We start from the raw sequence: 26360 nt of genomic DNA on the forward strand, positions 1-26360 counted from the left end.
GTATTGCTTTGCAGCATTCATGTATTTAAGTAACATGACTGTGTCGAGCAGGAAACTACTAACGCTGTACCTGAACATTGTGAGTTTGTTTTTCCTACTCATCTGCATTAACTTACATTTTTCTATGTTTAGAGCCAGCTGCCATTCATCACACCAAATAGGAATTTTGTCTCAGTCATCTTGCATCCTCCTTCAGCTGCTCAATGACAACACCTTACTGTGCACCACAGCATAATCAGCAAATGGCTGCAGATTGTTGCTCACCCTGTCCACCAAATCATTTATGTATATAGAGAATAACAGTGATCCTGTCACACATCCATGGGACAGTCCTGACGATACCCTTGTCTCTGATGAACATTCACCATCAAAGACAACATACTGGGTTGTGTAACTTAAGAAGTATTCAAGCTACTCACATATCTGTGAACCTATTAGATATTCTGGTACCTGCCATGGGGCACTGCTGTCCTGTAACATCTCCATGTCAACCACTGCTACTGTGTTATTTCCAAACAGCCAACTTAGCACATACAACCACTTCACTGCCATGATTTAGCACACCAAAGTGGCCTATGTCCTCTTTGAAGGGGAAGACTGATATCTTGTCTAATGCACTTGTATTCCTTTCAGTCTCTCGCACTCTCTGCACCAATTGTAGAGGATCTGGAATGCCTTTGCTAAAGCTTGAACTGGATTATTGTTCAGAATTACTGTCATATTCTGTTGAATTGATTAGACATCCTTGACATGCTCCTCCTTGAAGGTAGATCTGATTTTGGGAAGAGCATGACATCTGCTGGAGCCAAATCAAGCAAATGGGGGAGGGGGGCTGTGTCAAAAACTGTTATCCTTCCAAAACCCAACATACAAGAACACAGCTGTGGGCCAGGAAATTATGACAGATTAAGGATCATGTGTACTCCAAACACATTGTTGACAATCACTAAAAAAGAAATATTGTTAGTACAGGAAACATCTGTCTACATAATCGTATTTATTCACTTGATTCTCGTGCAAAAATTGTCGTAAAACTTGCTGAACCAGCTGCCCGGGCAGATAGGTTAGAAAATTTATAAAGGGAAATGGATAGGTTAAAGCTAGATATAGTGGGAATTAGTGAAGTTCGGTGGCAGGAGGAACATGACTTTTGGTCAGATGAATACAGGGTTATAAATACAAAATCAAATAGGGGTAATGCAGGAGTAGGTTTAATAATAAATAAAAAAAAAACATAGGAGCACGGATAAGCTACTACGAACAGCATAGTGAATACATTATTGTAGCAAAGATAGACACAAAGCCCATGCCTACCACAGTACTACAAGTTTATATGCCAACTAGCTCCACAGATGATGAAAAAATTGAAGAAATGTATGACGAGATTAAAGAAATTATTCAGATAGTGAAGGGAGACTGGAATTCGCTAGTAAGAAAAGAAAGAGAGAGAAAAGTAGTAGTTGAATATTGAATGGGGATAAGGAATGAACGAGGAAGCCGCCTGTTAGAATTTTTCACAGAGCTTAATCATCACTAACACTTGGTTTAAGAATCGTGAAAGAAAGTTGTATACATGGAAGAGGCCTAGACACACTGGAAGGTTTCAGATAGATTATACAATAGTAAGACAGAGATTTAGGAACCAGGTTTTAAATTGTAAGACATTTCCAGGAGCAGATGTGAACTCCGACTGCAGTTTATTGGTTATGAACTATAGATTAAAACTGAAGAAACTGCAAAAAGAATGGAATTTAAGGAGATGGGACCTGGATAAACTGAAAGAACCAGAGGTTGTAGAGTGTTTCAGAGAGAGCATTAGGGACTGATTGACAAAAATGGGGGGGGGGGGGATACAGTAGAAGAAGAATGGGTAGCTTTGAGAGATCAAATAGTAAAGGCAGCAGAGGATCAAGTGGGTAAAAAGATGAGGCCTTGTAGAAATCCTTGTGTAACAGAAGAGATATTGAATTTAATTGATGTAAGGAGAAAATATAAAAATGCAGTACATGAAGCAGGCAAAAAGGAATACAAACGTCTCAAAAATGAGATTGACAGGAAGTGCAAAATGGCTAAGCAGGGATGGCTACAGGACAAATGGAAGGATGTAGAGGCATATATCACTAGGGGGTAAGATAGATACTGCCTACAGGAAAATTTAAGGAGACCTTTGGAGAGAAGAGAACCACATGTAAGCAAAGAAGGGAAAGCAGAAGGTGGAAGGATTATATAGAGGGTCTATATAAGGGTGATGTACTCGAGGGCAAAATTATGGAAATAAGAGGACGTAGATGAAGATGAAATAGGAGATATGATACTGTGTGAAGAATTTGACGGAGCACGGTGATGTACTCGAGGGCAAAATTATGGAAATAAGAGGACGTAGATGAAGATGAAATAGGAGATATGATACTGTGTGAAGAATTTGACGGAGCACTGAAAGACCTAAGTGTAAACAAGGCCCCGGGAGTAGACAACATTCCATTAAAACTACTGATAGCCTTGGGAGAGCCACACGAATTCCTTACAGATGACTGGAAAAACTGGTTGAAGTCGACCTCAGGGAGGATCAGTTTAGATTCAGGAGAAATGGAGGAACACGTGAGGCAATATTGATCCTACAACTTCTCACAGAAGATAGGTTTACAGAGATGCAAACCTACATTAGAGCTTTTGTAGACCGAGAGAAAGCCTTCGACAATGTTGACTGGAATACTCTCTTTCAAATTCCGAAGGTGGTAGGGGTCAAATACAGGGAGCGAAAAGCTATTTACAGTTTGACAGAAAGCAGACGGCAGTTATAAGAGTCCAGGTGCATGAAAGGGAAGCAGTGGTTGGGAAGGGAGTGAGACAGGGTTGTAGCCTATCCCCGATGTTATTCAATCTGTATATTGAACAAGCAGTAAAGGAAACATAAGAAAATTTGGAGTAGGAATTAAAATCAATGGAGAAGAAATAAAAACTTTGAGGTTTGCAGACAAAATTGCAAATCTATCGGAGGCAGCAAAGGACGTGGAAGAGCAGTTGAATGGAATGGACAGTGTCTTGAAAGGAGGATATAAGATGAACACCAACAAAAGCAAAAAGAGGATAATGGAATGTAGTCAAATTAAATCAGGTGATGCTGAGGGAATTAGATTAGGAAATGAGACACTTAAAGTAGTAAATGAGTTTTGCTGTTTGGGGAGCAAAATAACTGATCATGGTCGAAGCAGAGAGGATATAATAAGTAGACACAAATTTGTTAAGATTGAGTACAGATTTAAATGTCAGGAAGTCTTTTCCAAGTATTTGTATGGAGTGTGGCCTCTTATGGAAGCGAAACATGGACGATAAATAGTTTGGACAAGAAGAGAATACAAGCTTTCGAAATGTGGTGCTATAGAAGAATGCTGAAGATTATATGGGCAGCTCACGTAACTCATGAGGAGGTGCTGAATAGAATTGCGGAGAAGAGAAATTTGTGGAACAACCTGACTAAAAGAAAAGGATCGGTTGGTAGGACACATTCTGAGACATCAAGAGAGCACCAATTTAGTATTGTAGGGAAGAGTGGAGGGTAAAAATTGTTGAGGGAGACCAAGATATGAATATACTAAGCAGATTCAGAAGGATGTAGGTTGCAGTAACTCAGAGATGAAGAAGCTTGCACTGGGTAGAGTAGCACGGAGGGCTGCATCAAACCATTCTCTGGACTGAAGACCACAACAGTAACAACAACAACAACATAACCTAAGTCAGATTGATATCTGAAACACAGTCTGTGACTTCTAAAGTACTTCATTTTATTTTCCTTTAAACTAGGCGGCAGGTAAAATGACATTAATTTTTTTTTTTTTTTTTTCTGTGTGTGCTAAATATGAATTTCGCACAAGCATTTTCACCAGTCTTTTCTCCCCTTTAGTCATCAAGTTGTTCTTTCTTGCAATTTTTTGAAATTAAGAAAACAAAAAGTATTACAAATGCTTGAAGTAATAATAAATATTATTTTTGCTGTGCATTAGCATGTGATGCACAAATCAGTGTGTAATAACATCATTGTTCCCCCATTAACATGCTCACTTCATTTGTACTGAATTCCTACTTTCATCACACTAGTTAAAAAATTTGTGCACATGTGCTGTAAGAGGTGAAGAATTGTGTCTTCAATTATCTTCAGTGAATGTAAAGACTACAAATAGTGGAGTTTGCTGTCAACTTGTCACAACATTTTAATGCCAACTGCTTTTTACCATGAGGCATATCCTCACACTACGACATTTTGTCAAAACTGATTAACAATCTGACATCGAAAAAGCAGTTTCATGAAGACTTGTTTTTGCCCTCTGGTATAAAATTTTCTGTCTGAAACTTTGCATAAAAGGAACGGGACTGATCTTGCAAATATATGTACTTACCAATTATGTTTATTTAATAGTGCTCACACTTAAAGTAGGACTTAAATTAAACCGAACATTTCTTCATTTGGTGCTTCCATTACTCAGAATATTTTTAATATTAATATTAATATTTATTCAACCCAGATAATATTATAAATCTGTGTACATATCCCACAAGCCGCCGCATGGTGCATTGCTGAGAGTACCTTCTACCCTGTAAAACTTTTCATTCCGTTTTCTGCTCCATTTGCAAATGGAATAAGGGAAAATAACTGTTTGTATGCTTCAAGATGAGACCTGGTTTCTCTTCTCTTGTCATCGCAGATGTATGTTCCTGACAGTAGGATAATTTTGCAGTCTGTCATAAATGCTAGTTCTCTGAATTTTCTCAATACTGTTTTGCAAAAATAATGTCTTCTACCCTCCAGGGATTCCCATTTGAGTTCCATGAAACATTTCTGTAATACTCATGTTTGGATTAAATCTACTGTTAATAAACCTAGCAGCAATCCTTGCTTCAGTATGTTACAGGTTTTTTTTTTTTTCCCGCTCATCTGCATTAAATTAAATTTTTTTTCCACATTTAGAGGAATCTGCTCTGTAAATAGAGATCATGCCTCCTCGAGCACTGCTGACAGTACATCTGTCTCCAATGAACAAGTACACACCAGGACTATGTACTTGGTTCTATTACTTTAAAAGTTTTGAAGCCATTCACATATCTGACAACCCATTCTATATGTTCAGATGTTTATTAATACTCTGCAGTGTGGCATTGTGTCAAATGCTTTCCTGAAATCTAGGACTATGAATTCTTCCTCTTGTCTGGGATTTGCAGCCTGTCGTGCAAGAAAAGAACAAGTTGAGTTTCATCTAAGTGATGCTTTCTAAATCGATGTTGGTTTTTGGACAGAAAAATTTCTATCTTAAGGAAATTTATTATATTTGAACTTAGCATATGCTCAAGAACTCTGCAGCAAACCAGCAAACTATTCAGAATGATTGCATGTAATTTTGTGGGTCCATTCTTTAACCCTTCTAATGTACAGGCCTTAGTTGTGCATTCACCCCCCCCACCCACCCACCCACCCCCACCCCCCACTCCAACCCCCTGTTGGGTGAGTTATTTGCAACAAGTACAAGCTGAGTAAGGAGCCAATGTTGAAGGGTACACTCTCTAAAATCAAATTAGGATTCCATGTGGAATGGGCAACGTATTTGGTTTCAACTTTATCAATTACTTTTAATGCCGCGAATGCGTATTTGTATGTCCTCCATACAGCAGTTCGTGCAGCAGTCAAATGATGGTGTATGAGTTGATCCACAAATGTGAATGATTTTTTTTAATGTGAAATGTAAAACTTTGGCTTTTATTTTGCTGTTTTCTATTGCCACACCAGACGGGTCTGCGAATGACTGATAGGAGCCTTCAACCAACTTACTGATGTTACGTAGGACCAGAATTTTCTAGGATTCTCAGCGAGATCTTTCGCTAATGTACAGTTGTGAAAGTTGTTTTCTGCTTTGTGCATAATTCTTTCTATAGACTTCTTAGTGCATAGAGACCACAGTAGCACCCGCTCTATGTGATGAGTAGAGTTTTAGCAAATGCTTTGTGAAATCTAGTAGTGTCAACAATGTCGTCCACGACATATTTCACGCCATCCGTTACCCTCATTAAAGCAGAGTTTGCTGTTGTGTTTACAAAAGCTGGGCTTATATGTGTTGTACAAGTAGAATTTGCATATATTTTTGATAATCTGATTATGAACAGTATATTCCAGGGCTTTGTATACAGCAGATAATGGTGATTTGTTGGTAATTACAAGCTGATTGGGGATTTTGATCATAGGGGTAGGACAGACCACGATTGCTTCCTGTGGTGTGGACCATGTCCCACTCATGAAAGAAAAATTGTGTGTGTGTTAAGACAGATATTAAGCTATCTGCAACAGTTTGATCAGTATTATGTTGCTTGCCTGTGTATTCAGAAGAGATTTTCATTATTGATTTTCTCGTTGTATTTATTACACATGTTTTTGGTGATGGAAAATGTCATGGATAGCTATGTAGCCTGGGGTTTCTTGCAGGCGATAGTTCTGTGCAGCATGATGATTGACTGTTGGAATTAATTCGTTTTATCTGGTGACCTGAAATACTTTCCCGATTTTGTCTTTCCAACACCCATACTTCAGACATTCATCCACAGAGCTGCAGGTGTCATATCGCTATGCATAAAGGACCAAGCATCCTGCATTTCATCATTGTAGCTGAATTGCTTTACCTTGTTTCACAGATTTGTGTATTCTTCATAGTGTTCGTTGCTGTTTCTGATGGGTGTTTAAATGTCTGTGAGCAGGACTGCTATTGTTCATCATTTCATGTAAGTCAGCTGTCAGCCAAGGAGAAGTGTAATTATTAAAATTTCTCTAAGTAATAAAAAAAAATCTTTTCTCCTAAACAAGATTCACTGTAACATTTCTGTAAATGTACATGGAAAACCAAAATCTTAGTGCTTAGTTATGGTAGCTTGATTTCAAAATGAGTGTAGCATAAAAAATTGCTCTGAAATTCATTTAAAAAAATTGGACAAAGAGAAAGAAGAAAGTACAGCAGATCTTAAAGATTAATGTTGTCATTTTGTGAATGCTTTTGGTGAAGACCATCGTAAAAGACTATGATACACAAACAAATATCCATATTTATCAGAATAAATAAAGACAATTCATTAATTGTCATGACGATTTCTGTCAGTAGTCCTAGACTTAGGTTTTGAATCTCTAGAGTAGGACAATGAAGAAGAAATAAGGATTAATGGAACATACCTGAAAGACCTCCATTTTGGTGACAGAATTGCAGTGACTGCCATTTAACTTCATATATGAAGTTTAATATGGTGAAGGTAGATGGATGAAAAATTGAAAATAGTTGCAAAGGCTTGTTCTTATCAAAAGACAAGAGTTAAGCTGTAACTTTTTGCGCAGGATACCTCAAGTAAGAGTTCTGGAGATTTCTTAGTTAAATTCTTGTGCCACTAATAGGACTTTGGTAAGTCTTACTTGTTCCATTACACACTGCTGCATTGCACATCCATTTTTCATGGAAAAAGTAAACAGTCTAATAGTATAGTTTGACTTCTATGCAAGATCTAATTTGTACATGAAGTTTATTTTGCTCAGTTTAGTGAATTACTGTAGATGTGATTGTATGTTGATACAGGGTCTCAGAGTCGTCTGTCTTCTGCACCTTCGCGAAATCGCAGTGCTGTTACTTCTGGCAGCCATTCTACAAAGCCCATAAGGTAAAGATGGATTTTCAGAATGAGTAAATTCTGAGTGTATGTAAACATGTAACGGTTGATTATAACTATATTCAGAGGAATAAGTGTTGTAGGAAAGTTCATGTAGAATGTATATAGCTGAGGCTTGAAGGAGACCACTCACTAAAATGCAGAAGCATTGAGTTGTCAATAGGCACATACAAAAGAAATAAAACTTGCCAGCTTTTGGAGTTATCGTTTGATGAGCTAGATAAAACACACACACACACACACACACACACACACACACACACACACACACACACACACACGCCTAAGCCCCTACAAGGTGCCAGTTGGACTAACAGTGTCAGTGTTGCTTTTCAGCTGGTGGTCCGATTGTGGTGGAAGTAGTATCAGGTGGAGGGAGAGAATCTGGGGATGGGTGGCTAGCGGATCGAAGGTCTGGCAAGATAGTAGTGGCCGGTGGGAAGCAGCACATGCTGAATGCAGCAGGAGAGGGCTGCAAGGACAGTGGGTTACATGAGATTGAGGCCAGGATAATTATAGTAGTGGAGGATGTGTTGCAAGGATAACTCACACCTACGTGATTCTGAGAAGCTGGTGGTGGAGAGGAGGATCTCCGAGGTAGAAACATTTGCACTCAAACACTTGGAGGAGCATTTCAGACACAACCTGGATAAACTGTCCAAGCTGTTGACATCCCACTCCCACCTTGGGGCACCACTATCCGTCAACACCCATCCATCAGTGAACTCCCTTGTCAATCTCTCATAGCATCCAGACCCACTCCTGTTCAAATTACCACATCATCCAAAACACCCCACAAGACCCAGAACCCAAGCAAACTCAAGACACTGTAGTTAACCTCTCTACTAAAAACCTCAGCCCCACAGAAGTTTCAGTCCTATCCGAAGGTCTAACCTGTAGGCCTATCCCCAAAATTTAGCTACGTTGGACTTGTCAAAGACCTACTGCCCTTCTCGTAATCGCTATGGAAACACTTCTTTGCCACCAATCACTCCAACTGGAGCCAACCTAATCCCAGCATTGAACCTTGGCTCACCCAGTTCACACCACCATCTAACTGTGACCTTTCTCCCCTCCCACCTAACCACTGCCTAGTCAACTTCCAGGAATTCCTTACCTCCCTCTAGGCTTCGCGATCCTCCCCCAGATCCTTTCTTAAGAATACTACCCTTTCAACAGCCACACACAACATGAAAACAGATCCAGACCTAGTCATCCTCCCTGTAGACAAAGGCTCCACTTCTGTCTTGATGAGTCACAGTGACAAACTGATGGAAGGGCTCTGCCAGCTGCCTGACTCCTCCACCTACAAGCTCTGCCAGAGTGATACCATCCCGGAAGCCCAACATAGTGTCCAATCCCTACTAAAACCCATAAGCCCTTCCCAGAAGCTCTCAACAGAGTCCATGTCTTTTCTCACCCCAATAACGCTCAACATATCTGTCTTCCGCATACTTCCCAAAATCCACAAACCCAACAGTCCTGGGTGCCCCATTAGAGCTGTCTGTTGTGCACCCGCTGAAATAATTTCTGCACTAATTGACCAACACCTCCAGTCAGTTACCCAAAACCTAGCCTCCCACATCAAGGTTACTAACTACTGCCTTTATCAACTTACCACCATCTCTACCCCTTTGCCTCCTGGATCCCTGTTCGTCATTGTTGATGCCATCTCCATATACTCGTATACCAGCATCCTTCACGCCCATGGCCTCACCACTATCAAACACTAAATCTTCCAACACCGTACAGACACTGTGATGTTTTCCTGCTTTATTGCTTCGTTGATAGTCCTCGGTGTCGACGTACTGCCTTGTTAATGGGGGGGGTGGAAGTTCAATATTGACTGCTGTAAATGATGTAACCTACAGTTGCACATCTGCGTTTCACAGTTCCTTACTTCCACTGTTCACCCCCTCCCAATATTACACAGTTCATATGGCCAGTTCACTATTGGTTACAATTTGATAAGCCTCAGTAATAGTTTTCAGGCAAACATCAGCATACTGCTTCAATAGTTTACTGTTGAATATGTATGAACGGTAAATACCTAACCACACAGTTCACGTTCTTTCAAATAACTTGAACAGATGCTGTCATTGTTTTAACACATGGCCTATTGGTGTAACACTTATTTCACGGTTAAGTTCATGAATTGTTGTTGATCTAACCAATACAGGTTTCTTGTCTGAAAATTGGCCGGGGATTGACTGATTTGGGACCAAAATTTGGGCCTTTATATATCCTCACAATAATAGGTACTGAAACTGTACATTGTTCAATGTTTAAGTTACAGAAATTAAAATTAAAACATAACTCATTCAATTAACAGAATACATTGAAAAATGCCTTCTTTCTAACAGTTTCTTCTACCACAATGGTTAGGCCAAATTATTTATTTATATAATGAAATTAAATTATATAGTTATGCAGACAATGCTTTTGACAAATCTGGTAATTATTTTGGAATTAATTAAGGGTTGGCTTTGCTAATATGTTTTCGAATCGAATGGAGCCAAATAAGTACTTAAAGAATCTTAGTGGTGGTTCTTCCAAATATTTATAATTAGTACAGAATTTATATTTGTTTATAAGTCAACAATAGAACTTAAGTTCCGAAACAATTACTGATTTCACCCAATAACAAAATACATTAGCTAGGAATAGCCAAAATAATTTAGAACATTGATTAGATACACAAAACTAAGCACAAATTAGATCTGGTGCTATATTTCTTAAAGTTGAGTGCCAGTCTTTCTCTTTTATGCAAATTGTACTGATGTATACTAATGGTAAATAGGCACAAATGAATTTAAACAGGCAGATGGCAAAACAAAGTAGGATGTAGATAAATCTGAACTTGCTTCCTCACAACACCAAATCTACCACCTCATTACAGATACTTCATACTAGCTCTGCACTGACCCACAATTACTTTTCCTTTGAAGTGTAGGTTTACAAACAAATCTGCAGCACAGCCATTAGCACCTACATGGCAACTGTGTATGCCAGCCTGTTTAAGCCATCTAGAGGAAACCTTCCTAGCCTCCTAAAACTCCCAACCGCTAATCTGGTTCAGGTTCACTGATGATATTTTTATGATCTGGACTCAGGGCTAAGATACCCTATCCACATCCTTCACAATCCGAACATCTTTTCTCTCATGCACTTCACCTGGTCATCCTCTACCCAAAGCGCCACCATTGTGGACGGTGACTTCCACCTCTCTGATGGCTCCATCCGTCCACATTAAATCCACTAAACACCAACAGTACCTGCATTTCGAAGAGCTGCCGTCCCTTTCACACAAAAAATCCCTCAAAAAGGTCTTCGCGGACAGGCAATATCCCCCCAAACTTAGTCCAAAAGCAGATTTTCTGTGCCATATTCTCACAAATCCCCTATCTTCCCACCACCTCCAAGAATCAGCTACAAAGGTGCACTCCCATTATCACCCAGTATCACCACGGACTAGAAAAACTGAACCATATCCTTTGCAAGGGCATTGATTGTATCTCGCCCTGCCCAGAAATGAGGGACATCCTACACAAGATCCTTCCAGATCCTCCTAAAATAGTGTTCCATCACCCTCCAAATCTATACAATAACCTAGTCCATCCCTATGCCACTCCCACTCCCAATCCCTTACCACAGTAGTCATATCCCTGTGGCAGATCTAGGTTCAAGACCTACTCAATCCACACACCCAGCACCTCGTACTGCAGCCCTATCACGGGCTAACCGTACCCCATCAGAAGCCAGGCTACCTGTGAAAGTAGCCCATGTAATATACCAATTCTGCTGCAAACACTGCACAGCCCTTTATGTTGGTATGATTACCAACCAGCTGTCCATCAGGATGAACGGGCACTGCCAGACTGTTGTCAAGTACAAAGTTTACCATCCGGAGGCAAAACATGGAACAGAGCACAATGTGCTCAATTTCCATAGCTGCTTCACAACCTTAGCCATCTGAATGCTTCCCTTCTCCCCCAGCTTCTCTGAACTATGTGGATGGGAGCTACCCTGACAAGACATCCTCTGCTCCCATAATCATCATAGCCTGCAATCTCAGGTAAACCACTGTCCTTGCGACCTCCACCCAATAGTTTCCCCTTCCTCCATCTTGTCACTCCCTTCCAATTCATGTCTCCACGTCACATTCAGCAAGTGCTACTTCTCACTGGCCTACTACAATCAAGCCAGTCCAAATGCATGCCACTCCTTCCTCCTGCATTCCTAGCCAGAAAACCAGCCGTCTCCCTCCGAGCCACTAGGACCACACCCTCTCCATGTCTCCTGCTTCCCTCTCCTTCTAACCACCCCACCTGGCACTACCCGCACAACAACTAGTACATCTGCCAAAAAATAGGATTGGTATTGATACTGTTAGTCTTGCTGGCATCATGTAGGGATGCGCATGTGCCCACACCCCCACCCACGCATACGTCCATGTGTGTGTGTGCGTGCACGCGCGCGCGCGCACACACACACACACACACACACACACACACACACACGTGCGCATGAGTGGTGTGTGTTTTTATAACTGTGAAAGCTAGCAAGGTTTGTTTCTTTTGTGTGTGCCTGTCAACAACTCAACACTTCTGCTTTTTGGTTAATGGTCTCTTTTAATCCTAAAGTGGAAGAAAGTTCCTTCAAATTTTTTACCCACAAACTAGAGTTTAGGCTTGAGATTTTTCTCTTGCAGTACCAAGTAATATTACGGCTTCTGTGCCTCTTCAACAAGTTTTTATGTGATCATTGCTACAAAATCACATGTTCATCTGTACTATTAAAGACTTGAGGAGTACCATCAATTACTCGTAAAATACTTACTTAACACAGTTAACAAATGTTACCACAAGATGTAGAAGATTATTGTCTTATAGACAAAGTAATAAGCACACTAGGGGGGAAAATAGCAATGCACAGTGGCATTTTAAAATCTTACAAAAAGAGTGGTAAGCCACAATGTTTACTTACAGTGATGATGAGGATCAGCTGAATGGTATCACCCTTAATTTAGATTTTATTTCCCTACTTGTACAGTTCTTGGATATCTAGCAGTTTTAAAGTACAGAAAGACTGAGCTGTATGAAAAAAATTACATAGGCCTTCTTATTGTAATTTTTTGTGTCCAGACAACCAGTTTTTATAGATAGTGATTGCAATTCCAGTCTCCTAATAATTTCAGCCAGTTTCTTTGTTTCAAATTGTGTCATGATCTCAATACTTATCCATGCAAAACCTCTTATGTTCTAGTAATAATCCTGAGACCTATAGTGAGTCTTCATTTCCTGGAAGACAATCGAGTTCAACTGTGTCTGGTTACCAAGATGTTAAGACGACTCTTTCTTCTCAGACAGGTACTACATGTATGTTATGATATGCACATATTTTGTTGCAACAAGCAAGTCGTAGCATTTCATGTTTAGCATCAGTATTTGATTGACTAATGCATACTTCCAAAAAAACACACATTAATTTAGATACTCAAATTCCACTTACAGACACAGGTTTCTAAATTTAGAAATAGATTTGGCTGTACTTTTTCAGTTAGCATTATTATGAGAATTGGTGACAAAAAATGGTGGTGGTGGTGGTGGTGGTGGTGGTGGTGGTGGTGACAGCAGAACTTGATCTTGGTTTCACAGTTGTGTGCCTTCCAGATATGCCCTATAATATATGCTAGAGAGCTCTTTTTTTTTGGGGGGGGGGGGGGTGCTCTTGTAAAGCTTTTGTTCATTACTCTAACCTTTGTCTTTCAGACAAGCTGAAAGACCTCAATTTGTGAATTACTGAAGAATTTCTGATAAGCAGGAGAACCAATGGTAGGCTATTGTTTGGCTTATATTCCACAGGCCAGGCATTAAAAATTTTTTGGCAGCACTAATAACTGAAAGTATATGTTGGCAGTTTCATATGTCCTATCTGTATTTGTATATGTTGTCAACGTCCTTGTGCAAATTATTACAGCTTAACAGATTTTGCCTACTTTATGCAGGAGGTAATTTTCAGTGACTAAACTATTTTATAATTCTGTTTTAACTGTAATTTTTTAATCTTTGCGATGTAGGATCAGCAGAAATTTTTCACTCGACTGCAGAGTGTGTGCTTAAAACGTCCTGGCAGATTAAAACTGTGCTGGACTAGGACTTGGGCCTGGGACTTCACTTTTGGCAGACAAGTACTCAACTGACTGTGCCACCCAAGCATGGCTCACAACCTGCCCTCAGAGCTTTACTTTTGCCAGAACCTCATCTCCCACCTACCTAACTTCCTTTCTTCCAAGAGTGTTAGATCGGCAAGTCTCACAGGAGAACTTCTGTGAAGCTTGGAAGGTAGGAGATGAGGTTCTGGCGGAAGTACCGTATTTACTCGAATTTAAGCCGCACTCGAATCTAAGCCGCACCTGGAAAATGAGATTCGAAATCAAGGAAAAAAAATTTTTCCCGAATCTAAGCCGCACCAGAAATCTGAGACTCGAAATTCAAGGGGAGAGAAAAGTTTTAGGCCGCACCTCCAAATCGAAACAAAGTTGGTCCATTGTAATATGAGACACAATTTAGGTCAAATGAATGACGATACAGCTATAGTAGTTTGGTTCGAGTCGTAAGCTTAGCAGTTAAGCTTTACCAGGTAGCCGTTGCTATGCGTCAGGCGCTCCGTCCGTATTTATACGGGTACCCTTCCTTTTTCACATGCTTCGTCTGGTTTGAATTGATTGCTTATTTTTCTTTCATCTGATAAGTGCCGTTATCTTTTTTATAGGTGTTTACATCACTCAAAGCTGAAAATGCATTACTGTACTGTGTCATGCATTGTTTGTCGCATTCCGATAATGAGTGTTTACGACCTATCGCCGCTCGCGGCATGGCTTGCTTTTGTGCGCGCTACCGCTGCTTAACAATTTTTTTAAAAAAAGAGAGGAATCTTCTCATTAGGGAAACAATGGCAAGAGACTGCTATTTGTTGTTACTTACACTGCCACTTTCTTTAATAATGATCAACAAGAACCAAATAATAGACTGCGTACGATAGAACATGTTCTGAACGATAGTTTAGCGAAAAATTTTCTCCGTTTGAAAATCTTTGCAGACGCGTCTTTTGGTACATTACATTCTGCACAGAAATTAGAGTCATCTTAGATTTAAAAATCTAATCAATTGCTGTGCTTCATTTCTGACTGTATCACTATTCGGCATAAGAGTAATACGAATATAAACATGCCATGATATGTATATTCTTCCGCGTTTGCTGTTGTCTCACTCTAGTTTTGTAGTTTATTAGGCAGACAGGATTTAAATGAGATAGCAGCAAACACGAAAGAATACATGGCAAAATCTTTATATTCATTATTATTATGCTGAAGAGAATATTGCATGTGATTCACAATTTATAAAAGTTTCTATTAGTAACCCTCTCTTCTCACAGGTAGGAAAAAATTCAGAACGCAGAGTTGGCCATTTTGACAAACATCCCAAACAGTCTTGCCAGTCGGATTTTCGTAGTGCATTGAAATGCTACTACATTCGAAGATGAACAATACGGAATTTGTATTTACTTCGTTGGTTAATGTATGAAAATGCAGTGGTCGAAACTCAGGGTGGAGAAAAAAAGCTCGTCTTCCACCTTTCTTTTTAATTTATTTACTGACGCAAAGGTTTTGGTGCCAGTATTTATCTTTGTGCCTGCGAAGCGCTACATATATTCGACGACAGAAGTTAGTTGTGGCGGCACCTACCAACATTTTTCAGAAATTCCACTTTGCACTCGATAAAGTGCGGCTTAGATTCGAGTAAATACGGTAAAGCTGTATAGGGACAGGTTGGGAGTTGTGCTAGGGTAGTTCAATTGGAAAAGCACTTGCCCGTGAAAGTCAGAGTCCTGGGTTCAAGTCCTGATCTGGCACACAGTTTTAATCTGCCAAGAAGTTTCAAATAAACGGCAATTTGTTTTGTAACATATGGGTTTCACTTCTTTTTATTTATGAAGCTTCTTCAGTTGCCTGTAATAAATGTTTGTTTTATGTGTATAATCATATAATAATTACATATATGCTACTACATTAAATGTTTTTTGTTTCTCTCCTGTTCTTAGGTGAGAAACAACGTTTTGCAGTAGACATTTTTCGAGGTTACATTACTTTCTGGTTCTACTTATGATTTTTGATGTTGTTAATCCATGTAACGTCATCCAGAAATTGTACTTAGTTGACCTGTGTACACCACGATGTCTGATTTTTGGCATTCATCAAACATATTTTGATTGAACATTTGACTTCCATGGCTCACTGTGTGTTGATTGTGAGTGTTCACTGTTTATAGTGTTGCCAACTGTAGTGTGTTTTCCATACGTCTTATATTTGTGTTGTGGTGTACGCATTATATACTGATAGCACAAAGAATGAAATCATTTGCTGAAAAATAAGTGCTTTACAGAAATACACTTACCTTACAATGAATATTTGTTTGATAAACACATTTTCCACTCATTAAGAGCAGAGACTCTTGTCAGTAAAGCATTTATTGAAGTCTATGGTGCAGTGTACAAAGTCATTCCCAATGGAGAGTGCTGCTATTGTTAAATAGCCACTCTTAACTCATAGTACTTTGCAGAAAAGTGTTATCCTCTTCAGGGTAGAGAAAGATGGCTTCATCTCACATGATGTCACTGGTACAGTAACAGTCACTTCAACAATTTCATTTTTTCACTAAAAGGCTTCTACAAGTTATTTTCAAATGGGAATTGCAGAAGGGGAACAGCATTTGTGAGAGTTCTAAGCTCATTCCTCACGTATAATACCTGAAGCTCTGTTCTCAGCTTATTGCGTTCAAAGAAGGCATATATTTTGCAAGACCTCTGCAGCAGCAGCAGCAGCATCTGGGGAATTTGACTTGCATACAAAACAAACTTTCAGAATTAAGTAATTTGCAGATTTGCAGCAACAAGATACTCTGTAAAGTCAAAGCATTCAGCAATCTGGACAATAATTTTTGTCTCGCAGCTTCTTTGGCAACAACAGTTTTTGGAATTTGTTTCCCTATCTTTGTCTCTTCTCAGGTTGCAGCAACTCTCTGCACATGAAAATCATGTCAGTGATATCTTGGACATGGATCCCTTGTTGTACAGTCAGTGAGTCAACATGTGGCACAGTGTGATTAAATACATACAACCAAAATTGAAATTCTGGGTTACTTTGTCAAGACATAAGCTCAGCTTGCTCAAGGCATTCTACAAGTTACTCTCTCTTTTTGTACACAACTTGCACAGTTCTTGGTTTAAAATTCCATCTCATGTTGGAAACATAAGGGACATTCCTGTTCACCATGTCAGTTAGTACCATTACTCTCTATGAAGAACTATGGAAAAAAAACTAAGAATCTCGTTAAACCTTTCGCGGCTATGTGCATACATGTATGCTCAGCAGATGGAGTTCCCAGATGGACAGGTGTACATGTACGCCTGGCAGGTAGAATGGCCAGATGGCTAAGGGTATTTACTTACGTTTGGTAGGCAGGAAGGCATGACGATTGGGCACAGAAACAGGTAGACATGCACATTAGAATGACGACGTGCTGTTGTCTGCATTCCAACATTCCTGCTAATGCCGTTGTTAACTACTTTTTTTTTTTTTTGTTGTTGTAATGTAAGAAAGCACTACAGCTTTCATGTGCCCCTGATTCCTTTCTACTTACGAATTGTGTATTCCAATTGACTGCCTATAAGCACTATCCAGTTGTTGCCTAATATCTCTTTTCCCTAAAATATCGTGCTCTGACTGTGTAGTCATATAATTATGATCTGAATTGCTAATGTTTTTTATCTTCTGTGATAAATTTCAGGCAGTGCCCATACCTCTTAGCATCCAAATCGTTTCACACCCTCCATTTAATTTTGCAAAGAACAAACACAGATAACAGTACATTTTGTTCGTGATATCACAACTGCATATCCAGTCTGTTTTCTCGTAAATGTCTGGTCTGAAAATTTCTTCGCTTTTATTTTTAATTTTCTTGACTATCTGGAGTTCTGGTATCAGTCTTCTTAAATCCTTGATACAGAGCTTATCTTCAAGTGACAGGGAAAACAAATTAGTTTCCCTTAACCTCTGCACTGTAATATCACTCACATTGATTTCATATTGTTTTCAGTAAGAAAAACAGCCTTAGTTGTGAATGACAACAGAAGCTTTGTTGTAGACACAGCACATTTGAGAAATCACATCTTCAACCTCACAGCTGCATACTGAATCTTCCCACATGACTAAGAGTGAAAGCTGGTCACAGTATTGGTAACTTAACTGTAACAAACAAAAGAAAACTGCTGCTTGTAATTGCTAACTAGACTCTTATTGTTAATGCACTTCCAGGTATGTAATTACTCATAGTGATGAATGACACAACAGGTATCGTAAGTTACCAAATAGTGCAGATATGAATTAGATTCAAAATCTGCTATTTATGTGTCACATTGGCAGAAAGACTGGGGAGGAGGAGGAACCATGCTTTGGCGAAATTCAGCATCAGGAGGGGAAGTGGAGACTCCTTGTGGATACATGCCAGACCACTGCTCCAGTGCTCAGAATGGGAGAAACCCATGCCCCCACTCCCTTCTCTACTTCTCTAACACTCACCAACAAACTCAGCAGCTGGAACGTGGTCTTTGGCGGGTGCAAAACCAGATTTTGCATATGGGTTGAGCCAACCACGTGAGAACTGACCACCAGTTCCAAATATGACTGTAGATGTTTGCAGGGAGGTTAATATATATTACTAAAGAGTTATGTCACATACAGAGGAGAAAGGATGATTTTAAATTTAAAATCTTTATGCACTGTAAAATTGTTCAGGGCATTAATGTTTCAATGGAGATTCTGTTGCACCATAGGATGAAGCCACTGTCCAACAGTGGTGATTAGCTTAACACAGAAAATTGAACACATCATAGCAAGAACACCGAAACACACACATAACAAACATATACGAAATACTAAAACACTCGCTAGTAATCACAATCTGAAATATATACACAACAAAGCTACAAAAAACACACACACACCACCACCACCATACAAACCACCCAAAACTAACAAACCTGACGGATGCAGAATTAATGCAGAAAGAAACACATATGTTAGAAAAAGGGCTAAAACACCACGTCAGCACCAAGAGAGGCTATTACTACATAGGAAATGTGAAGAACAAAACAAACTACATAATCACTACATCAAAGAAAGAGTGCAACAGAAACTTATAATTAGAAAACAATATCACCAAGAAATCGAAAGAAAAACTGCACTCCAATAGCCTCATTGTCGCTAGAGCTGATAAAAGGAACACCACTCTACTGATCAATAAAGAACAATATTTAGAAAAAAATCCAGGAATTCATCTTGTCTGACATCACAAGACTGAAATCTGATATAACAGCACATTTCCAGACACACAGAAAAAACAACCTCAGGGAAATCTAACATAAATTCATGAACGAACAGAAACAATGCATCAGGCAAAAGCACCAACACTCAGAAGCCAACCCAAAATTCACAAACGATACATTCCAGTGAGACCTGTCATAAATTTCTTGACTGCATCATCATACTATGTGGAAAAACACACAAGCAAAATCATAACACTACACTATGAAATATAGAGAGAACCTACTGACATTCAACAAACTACCTGGAGATAGTACTAGAGAAATAACTGTAACCCTCAAAGTAATCTCATGTCAGAATTAATTCAAATTTGAAAAGGAATGACTTACAAAAAAGATGGCCTTCCAATGGGATCCCCAAAATCACGATCATTGGCAAACATATTCATCAGCTACATACAAAATGCAATCTTTGATACAATAATAACAAAGAAAGAATACAAAATTGTTTACTGGTACAGATTTGTTCATGATATACTTAGTGTGATACATGGAGCATGCAGATATAAATTGTATGTATAAAAATATCCAGTTCAACGTGGGATAAGAAGCACAAAAACAACTACATTTCTTGAATACAACAATAAAGAGAGACAGCAGTAAGCCCACATTTGACGTGTAAAGAAAGCCAACAACAACAGAGACTACATACAACATCAAACCACCTACAGAATCACAGTATAGTAGGTCTCCAAGATACGCAACGTGAATAAAATCCAACTCACCAGAGAAATATATAAAAGGATTAGAAACAGTACAACTCACAGCTGAAAACAACGGATATAACACACACATAACACAAATTACTTAATCATGAAATAAAACAGAACTAAAGAAAAATGAAACTAAGCAGAGGACACAAGCAAACACCACAAAATGCTATAAACAACAGAGACACTACATCGACATGAACAAATGGAAAAGAAACACTTGTGACATGACTGACAAAAAGAAATGGTACACTTTAATGTGCAAACACAAATCAACACAGATAATAGTAAATATACTGAAGAACAGGGATTACCCATCACATACGGAACAAGAAACACACTTCAGTCACAGTTACAAATATCAATGGAAAAACGAGACAGATACCAAGGAGCTAGTATATACCAGTTAGAATGTCAAGGTTGCAAACAGCTATGCGGGAATGACAGGCAGAAATTTCAAAACTAGAAAAAAAAATACATAAGAAGCTGGAAGTATGGAAATAGTCTTTTCTCCCTTTACTGAATACCTCTTAAAGCATGGGCATGAACCTTCTAACGTAGAGCAGGATATGAAAATAACTAGAGTGAACAGTTACACCAGAAAACTCCTAACATTACATGAAAACATTCATGTATGAAGTTCCCTTGCAGTTAACAAGATAGTAATGAACAAATCAGTGTAAATAACAACTTTGTGATCATGTTAGCCACTAAAACAATAACAAGCTGAGATGTAGAACATATCCAGATTAAATAAAAACTTAACCGTAGCGTGAATTATTTACTCATAAAACGACATGCATTACAGACCACTGAAGATGCTTCATGTGTAAAAAGAAGTGAAATGTGTATGGCACAATACAAATGGTCTTTCATTTAGTTGCAAAGACAGATGTCTCCAAGAATGTAGAAAGCAACTAAGAAATGGTGGAAAACATAAAAAAGATGAAATTTCTATTTACTGAAAAGCTGTTTTTCAAACAGGTACCTTTATTTTCCATCTGTTAAGAGTGTAACAGGTTTCAGAACACACACAGCCATTATCAAATGCATATATGTAAAAGTAAAACATGCATACCAATAGGTGCAGATGCTGCTTTAAATGCAAATTATTTTCTCAAAATATTTATATCATAATTTTAAAATATTTTTGTAAATAGTAAGCAGATCACACATTGGCATTATTAACCAAAAGAAAATATTTTACAGAGGACCCTCCTAGATTTTCTTCACATTTATAAGATTTAAAATTTAGGGCCCAGAGATAAATTTCTGTAAGTAGGATGATTCACTTCTCAGAGGCACTTGAGAAAATTGACTTTGAAAATTTGTGTGAGCTGTTTAAGTATGAAAAATTTCAGGTGACTTAACAGAGTCATCCATAGTTGTCATCATGAAGTTATTGTTTAGTTCTCACTGGACAAATTTCTTTACCTTTTATTTGTATTCTCTATTTGTTATGATACTGAAATGTTAATTGACAAATACTGGATCTTGAGTTTCTAATAGATACATCTCTTACTTTGTGTTATTAATCACATGAAAATGTAAGTATTCAGAATAAATTAAAAATTGCTACAAATATGTGAAATGACAAATAGAAAATAAAATAGGGATTACAAATAAATACAAACATAGTATCAAAAACAGTATTGAGAATGCTTGAGATATGAGGAAGTTAGCAGTAGGATCTTCCAGACAAACACTTAAGATGAGAATGCACAAGTACATGAAACAAGTTTCTTATCTGTCTGCATGCAGAACTGATCCATATGCCAGTGGTACTTATTAGTGCTCTTACAAGGAGAGGTCTATAGCGGTGGTATCAACTTTTTGAAACCAAGGTGTTATGCAGGTTAAGATCCCAGGTATCCCACACTCCAGCCATTCACCCTGGTGGGCCCTCATTTGTGGATAATTGACACAAAAAAATTTGGAATTTTGTGTGACATTCAGTAGCATTAAAAAGGTGGAGCAAGTAGTGTGGTTGCATGGTGTAATGGACAGGATAGTAGCTTCATGTGCAGGAGGTTGTGGTTCTAAATTTCGCCAGGTGCAGTAAATTTTATTATTATTTTTAAATCCATATCAAAATTACTGTAATCATCATTTTATTCATTTAATTGATTTAAATATATTTTTATATTTCCATTCCTTTGACACATCATTTTAATCATAATATCAACTTCTTCATTTGCTCTTATTTTTTTCCTGTCATTCTTTTTCCACATGAAATCTTTGTTCATGTGTTTTAAATTAATTTTATGTATTAAATTTGATTTAATTTCTTTTGTTTTATCACCTTGTTTCTTCTTACACATTATTGCGTTCATTGTATCTATTTCTCATTTTGTTTGAATTTCGTTATACTTACAAACCCTTCTTTCATTGAAATCATCTGCATTATTTTGCGCATAGTGCAGTAGGCATATAGGTTCTGTTTTAAATGTTTGTATGACGACTACCATGAAAACAAAATTGCACAACTGGTAATGAGAAATACATTTTTCACATCACTGCATAGACAAAATAAATAGATTATTTGGTCTTTTGTTTTTTAACTGATAGATCAGAATTTTCAAATAATTGAATATTGTAATAGATTGGTATAATGAAATTGATTTTTTTTACTGTGATCTTCAGTCCAAAGACTGGTTTGGTGCAGCTCTCCAGGCTACTCTATTGTGTGCAAGCCTCTTCATCTCCAAGTAACTACTGCAGCTACAGCCTTGTGAATCTGCTTACTGCATTCATCTCTTGGTCTCCCTCTACAATTTTCACCCTCTATGATTCCCTCCTGTACTAAATTGGTGATCCATTGATGCCACAGAATGTGTCCTATCAACTGACCCCTTCTTCTAGTCAGGTTGTGCCATAAATCTCTCTTCTCCCAATTCTGTTCAGAGCCTCCTCATTAGTTACATGATCTACCCATCTAATCGTCAGCATTCTTATGGAGCATTACATTTAAACCTATACCCGTTGTTAACAAATTTCTCTTCTCCAGAAACGCTTTTCTTGCCATTGCCAGTCTACATTTTATATACTCTCTACTTTGACCATCATCAGTTATTTTGCTACCCAAATAGCAAAACTCATTTACTACTTTAAGTGTGTCATTTCCTAATCTTAATTCCCTCAGTATCACCTGGTTTAATTCAACTGCATTCCATTATTCTTGTTTTGCTTCTGCTGATGTTCATCTTATGTCCTCCTTTCAAGACACAGTCCATTCCATGCAGCTGCTCTTCCAAGTCTTTTGCTGTCTCTGTCAGAATTACAATGTCATCAGTAAACCTCATAAAGTTTTTATTTCTTCTCCCGTAATTTTAATCCCTACTGGTCACTTTTCTTTCGTTTCCTTTACTGGTTGCTGAGTTTACAGATTGAATAACATCAGGGGTAGGCTACAACCCTCTCTCACTCCCTTCTCAACCAGTGCTTCCCTTTCATGCCCTTTGTCTCTTATAACTGACACATGGTTTCTGTATAAATTGTAAATAGACTTTTGCATGCTGTATTTTACCCCTGCTACCTTTAGAATTTGAAAGAGAGCATTCCAGTCAACATTGTCAAAAGTTTTCTTTCAATCTACAAATGCTATAAACATAGGTTTGCCTTTCCTGAAACCCACCAATGAGAAGTCGTAGGATCAATATTGCTTCATGTGTTCCTACATTTCTCCAGAATCCAAACTATTCTTCCCTGAGTCAGTTTCTCCTGTTTCTCCATCCTTCTGTAAAGTAGTCGTGGTAGTATTTTGCAGCCATGACTTATTAAACTGATAGTTCGGTAATTTTCACACCTGTCTGCACCGCTTTCCTTTCAGTGCTCTGTCAAATTCTTCTCGCAGCATTGTATCTCCCATTTCATCTTCATTTATGTCCTCTTCCATTTCCATAATATTTTCCTCAAGTACATCTCCCTTGTATAGACTCTCTCTCTATACTTCTTCGACCTTTCTGCTTTCCCTTCTTTGTTAGGACAGGTTTTCGATCTGAGCTCCTGATGTTCATACAGATGGTTCTTTTTTTCTCCAAAGGTCTCTCTAATTTTCCTGTAGGTGGCACCTATCTTAACCTCTAGTGATGCATGTTTCTACATCCTGAAATTTGTCCTCTAGGTGTCCCTGTTTTGCCATGTTGCACTTACTGTCAATCTCATTTTTTAGGCATTTGTATTCCATTTTGCCTAGTTCATTTAGTGCATTTTTATATTTTCTCCTTTCATCAATTAAATTCAATATCTCTTCTGTTACCCAAGGATTTCTATTAGCCCTCATCGTTTTACCTACTTGATCCTCTGCTACCTTCACTATTTCACCTGTCAAAGCTACCCATTCTTCTTCTATTGTATTGCTCTCCCCTATTCTTGTCAATCGATTCCTAATGCTCTCTCTGAAACCCTCTACAACCTTCTTTCAGTTTATCCAGATCCAGCTCCTTAAATTCCTGCCTTTTTGCAGTTACTTCAGTGTTAGTCTGCAGTTCATAAACAATAAATTGTGGTCAGAGTCCACATCTGCCCTTGGAAATGACTTACATTTTAAAATCTGGTTCCTAAATCTCTGTCTAACCATTATATAATCAAACTGAAATCTTCCGGTGCCTTCAGGTCTCTTCCACATACACAACCTTCTCTCATGAGTCTTAAACCATGTGTTAGCTATGATTAAATTATGCTCTGTGTAAAATTCTACCAGGCGGCTTTCTCTTTCATTCCTTTCCCCCAGTGAATATTCACGTATTACCTATTCTTCTCTTCTTTTTCTTGCTATCAAATTCCAGCCTCCTCATGACTATTAAATTCCCATGTTTCTTAACTATCTGAATAATTTCTTTTATCTCATCATACATTTCTTCAATCTCTTCCCCATCTGTGGAGCTAGTTGCCATATAAACTTGCACTATTGTGGTGGGTGTGTGCTTCGTATCTATCTTGGCTACAATAATGTGTTCACTATGCTATTCATAGTAACTGACCCGTGCTCCTATTTTTTTTACTCATTATTAAACCTACTCCTGCATTACCCTTATTTGATTTTGTATTTATGACCTTGTATTCACCTGACTAGAAGTCCTGTTCCTCCTGTAACCAAATTTCACTTATCTGACATTAGGCTATCCATTTCCTTTTTTAAATTTTCTAACCTATGTGCTCGATTAAGGACGACATTCCGTGCTCCGATACGTGGAATGGCAGTTTTGTTTCTCATGATAACGACATCCACCTGAATAGCGCTTGCCCAGAGATCAGATTGGTGGACTATTTTATCCCGGAAATATTTTACAGAAGAGGATGCCATTGTATTTAACGAAGCAGTAGAGCTGCATGGGCTGTAGTTTCCTCTTGCTTTAAGCCATTTGCAGTATCAGTACAGCTAGGGCATTTTGGTTGATGTTACTAGGGCAGATTAATCAATCATCCAGACTGTTGCCCCTGCAGCTACTGAGAAGACTGTTGCCCCTCTTCAGAAACCACACATTCTTCCCTCTCAATAGATACTCCTCCATTGCAGTTGCACCTACGGTACGGCTATCTGTATCCCAGGTACACACAAGCCTCCCCAACAATGGCAAGTCCATGGTTTGTGGTGGCATTAAATTCATATTCACAAAAGTTCCAGTTGGAAAAACAGTGATATAAAGAAAAAATGAGAAGTGTTCACACAGTGATTAAAACAGTTTAACAAAGTAATAGAAACAAGAAATTAAATTTTAACCAATTCACTGAATAAAAATAATGATCAAAGTCATTTCAAAAAAGATTTTAACACAAAAATAACCACCCAATGAGGTTAGAACCCACAACCTCTTGCACATGAGGATATTCTGTCCATTGCACCATGCAACCAGATTATGTATGTCAATTTTTTTAATGTTACTGGGCATCATACAAAATTCCAAAATTTTTTTTCGGCTTAGTTTGTAGATTGCATGACTGGTTTCACAGGTAGCTGCCCTGCCTTTGATGATGGGATAGGTGATGCTTGTGACTGGACTGAAGTAGGTGGTGGTGGTGGTGGTGGTGGTGGTGGTGGTGGTGGTGGTGGTGGTGGTGGGAGGAGGATGTATGGGACAGGTCTTGCATCTAGTTCTATCACAGGGATGTGAGCCCTGAGGCAAAGGGTTGGGAGTGGGGTTGTATGGGGATGGACGAGGGTATTGTGTAAGTTCAGTGGGCAGCAGAATAACATTGTGGGAGGTCATTCCTCATTTCAGGCATGACAAGAGGTAGTCGAAACCCTGGCAGAGAATGTGATTTGGTTGCTCTAATCGTGGTTGGTACTGAGTGACAATCAGAATGCTACTCTGTGACTGGATGGTTGGACTTTGGGAGGGGTGGGTGACTCGAAAGATAAGGCACAGGAGATTTGTTTCTGTTCAACATTGTGAGGGTAATTACGGTTTGTGAAGGCATCCGTGAGGCCCTTAGTATATTTAAAGAGGGACTGCTCGTCACTACAGGTGTAATGGCCACAGGTGGCTGGGCTATATGGAAGAGACTTATTCATATGGAATG

General features: G+C 38.6%; 1 protein-coding gene across 1 annotated transcript in view; it reads left to right on the forward strand.

Moving 5' to 3' along the window:
• The window catches only part of LOC126199195 (ubinuclein-1), a 370199-nt gene that overhangs the window by 338440 nt on the left and 5399 nt on the right, over positions 1-26360 (forward strand). The window contains exons 13-14 of the mRNA XM_049935975.1: positions 7596-7677; positions 12952-13055. Of these exons, the coding sequence (XP_049791932.1) occupies positions 7596-7677; positions 12952-13055 (186 nt within the window). The remainder of the gene's footprint in view (positions 1-7595; positions 7678-12951; positions 13056-26360) is intronic.

This window comes from Schistocerca nitens, chromosome 8, assembly GCF_023898315.1.
Source record: "Schistocerca nitens isolate TAMUIC-IGC-003100 chromosome 8, iqSchNite1.1, whole genome shotgun sequence".
Taxonomy (NCBI): Eukaryota; Metazoa; Arthropoda; class Insecta; order Orthoptera; family Acrididae; genus Schistocerca; species Schistocerca nitens.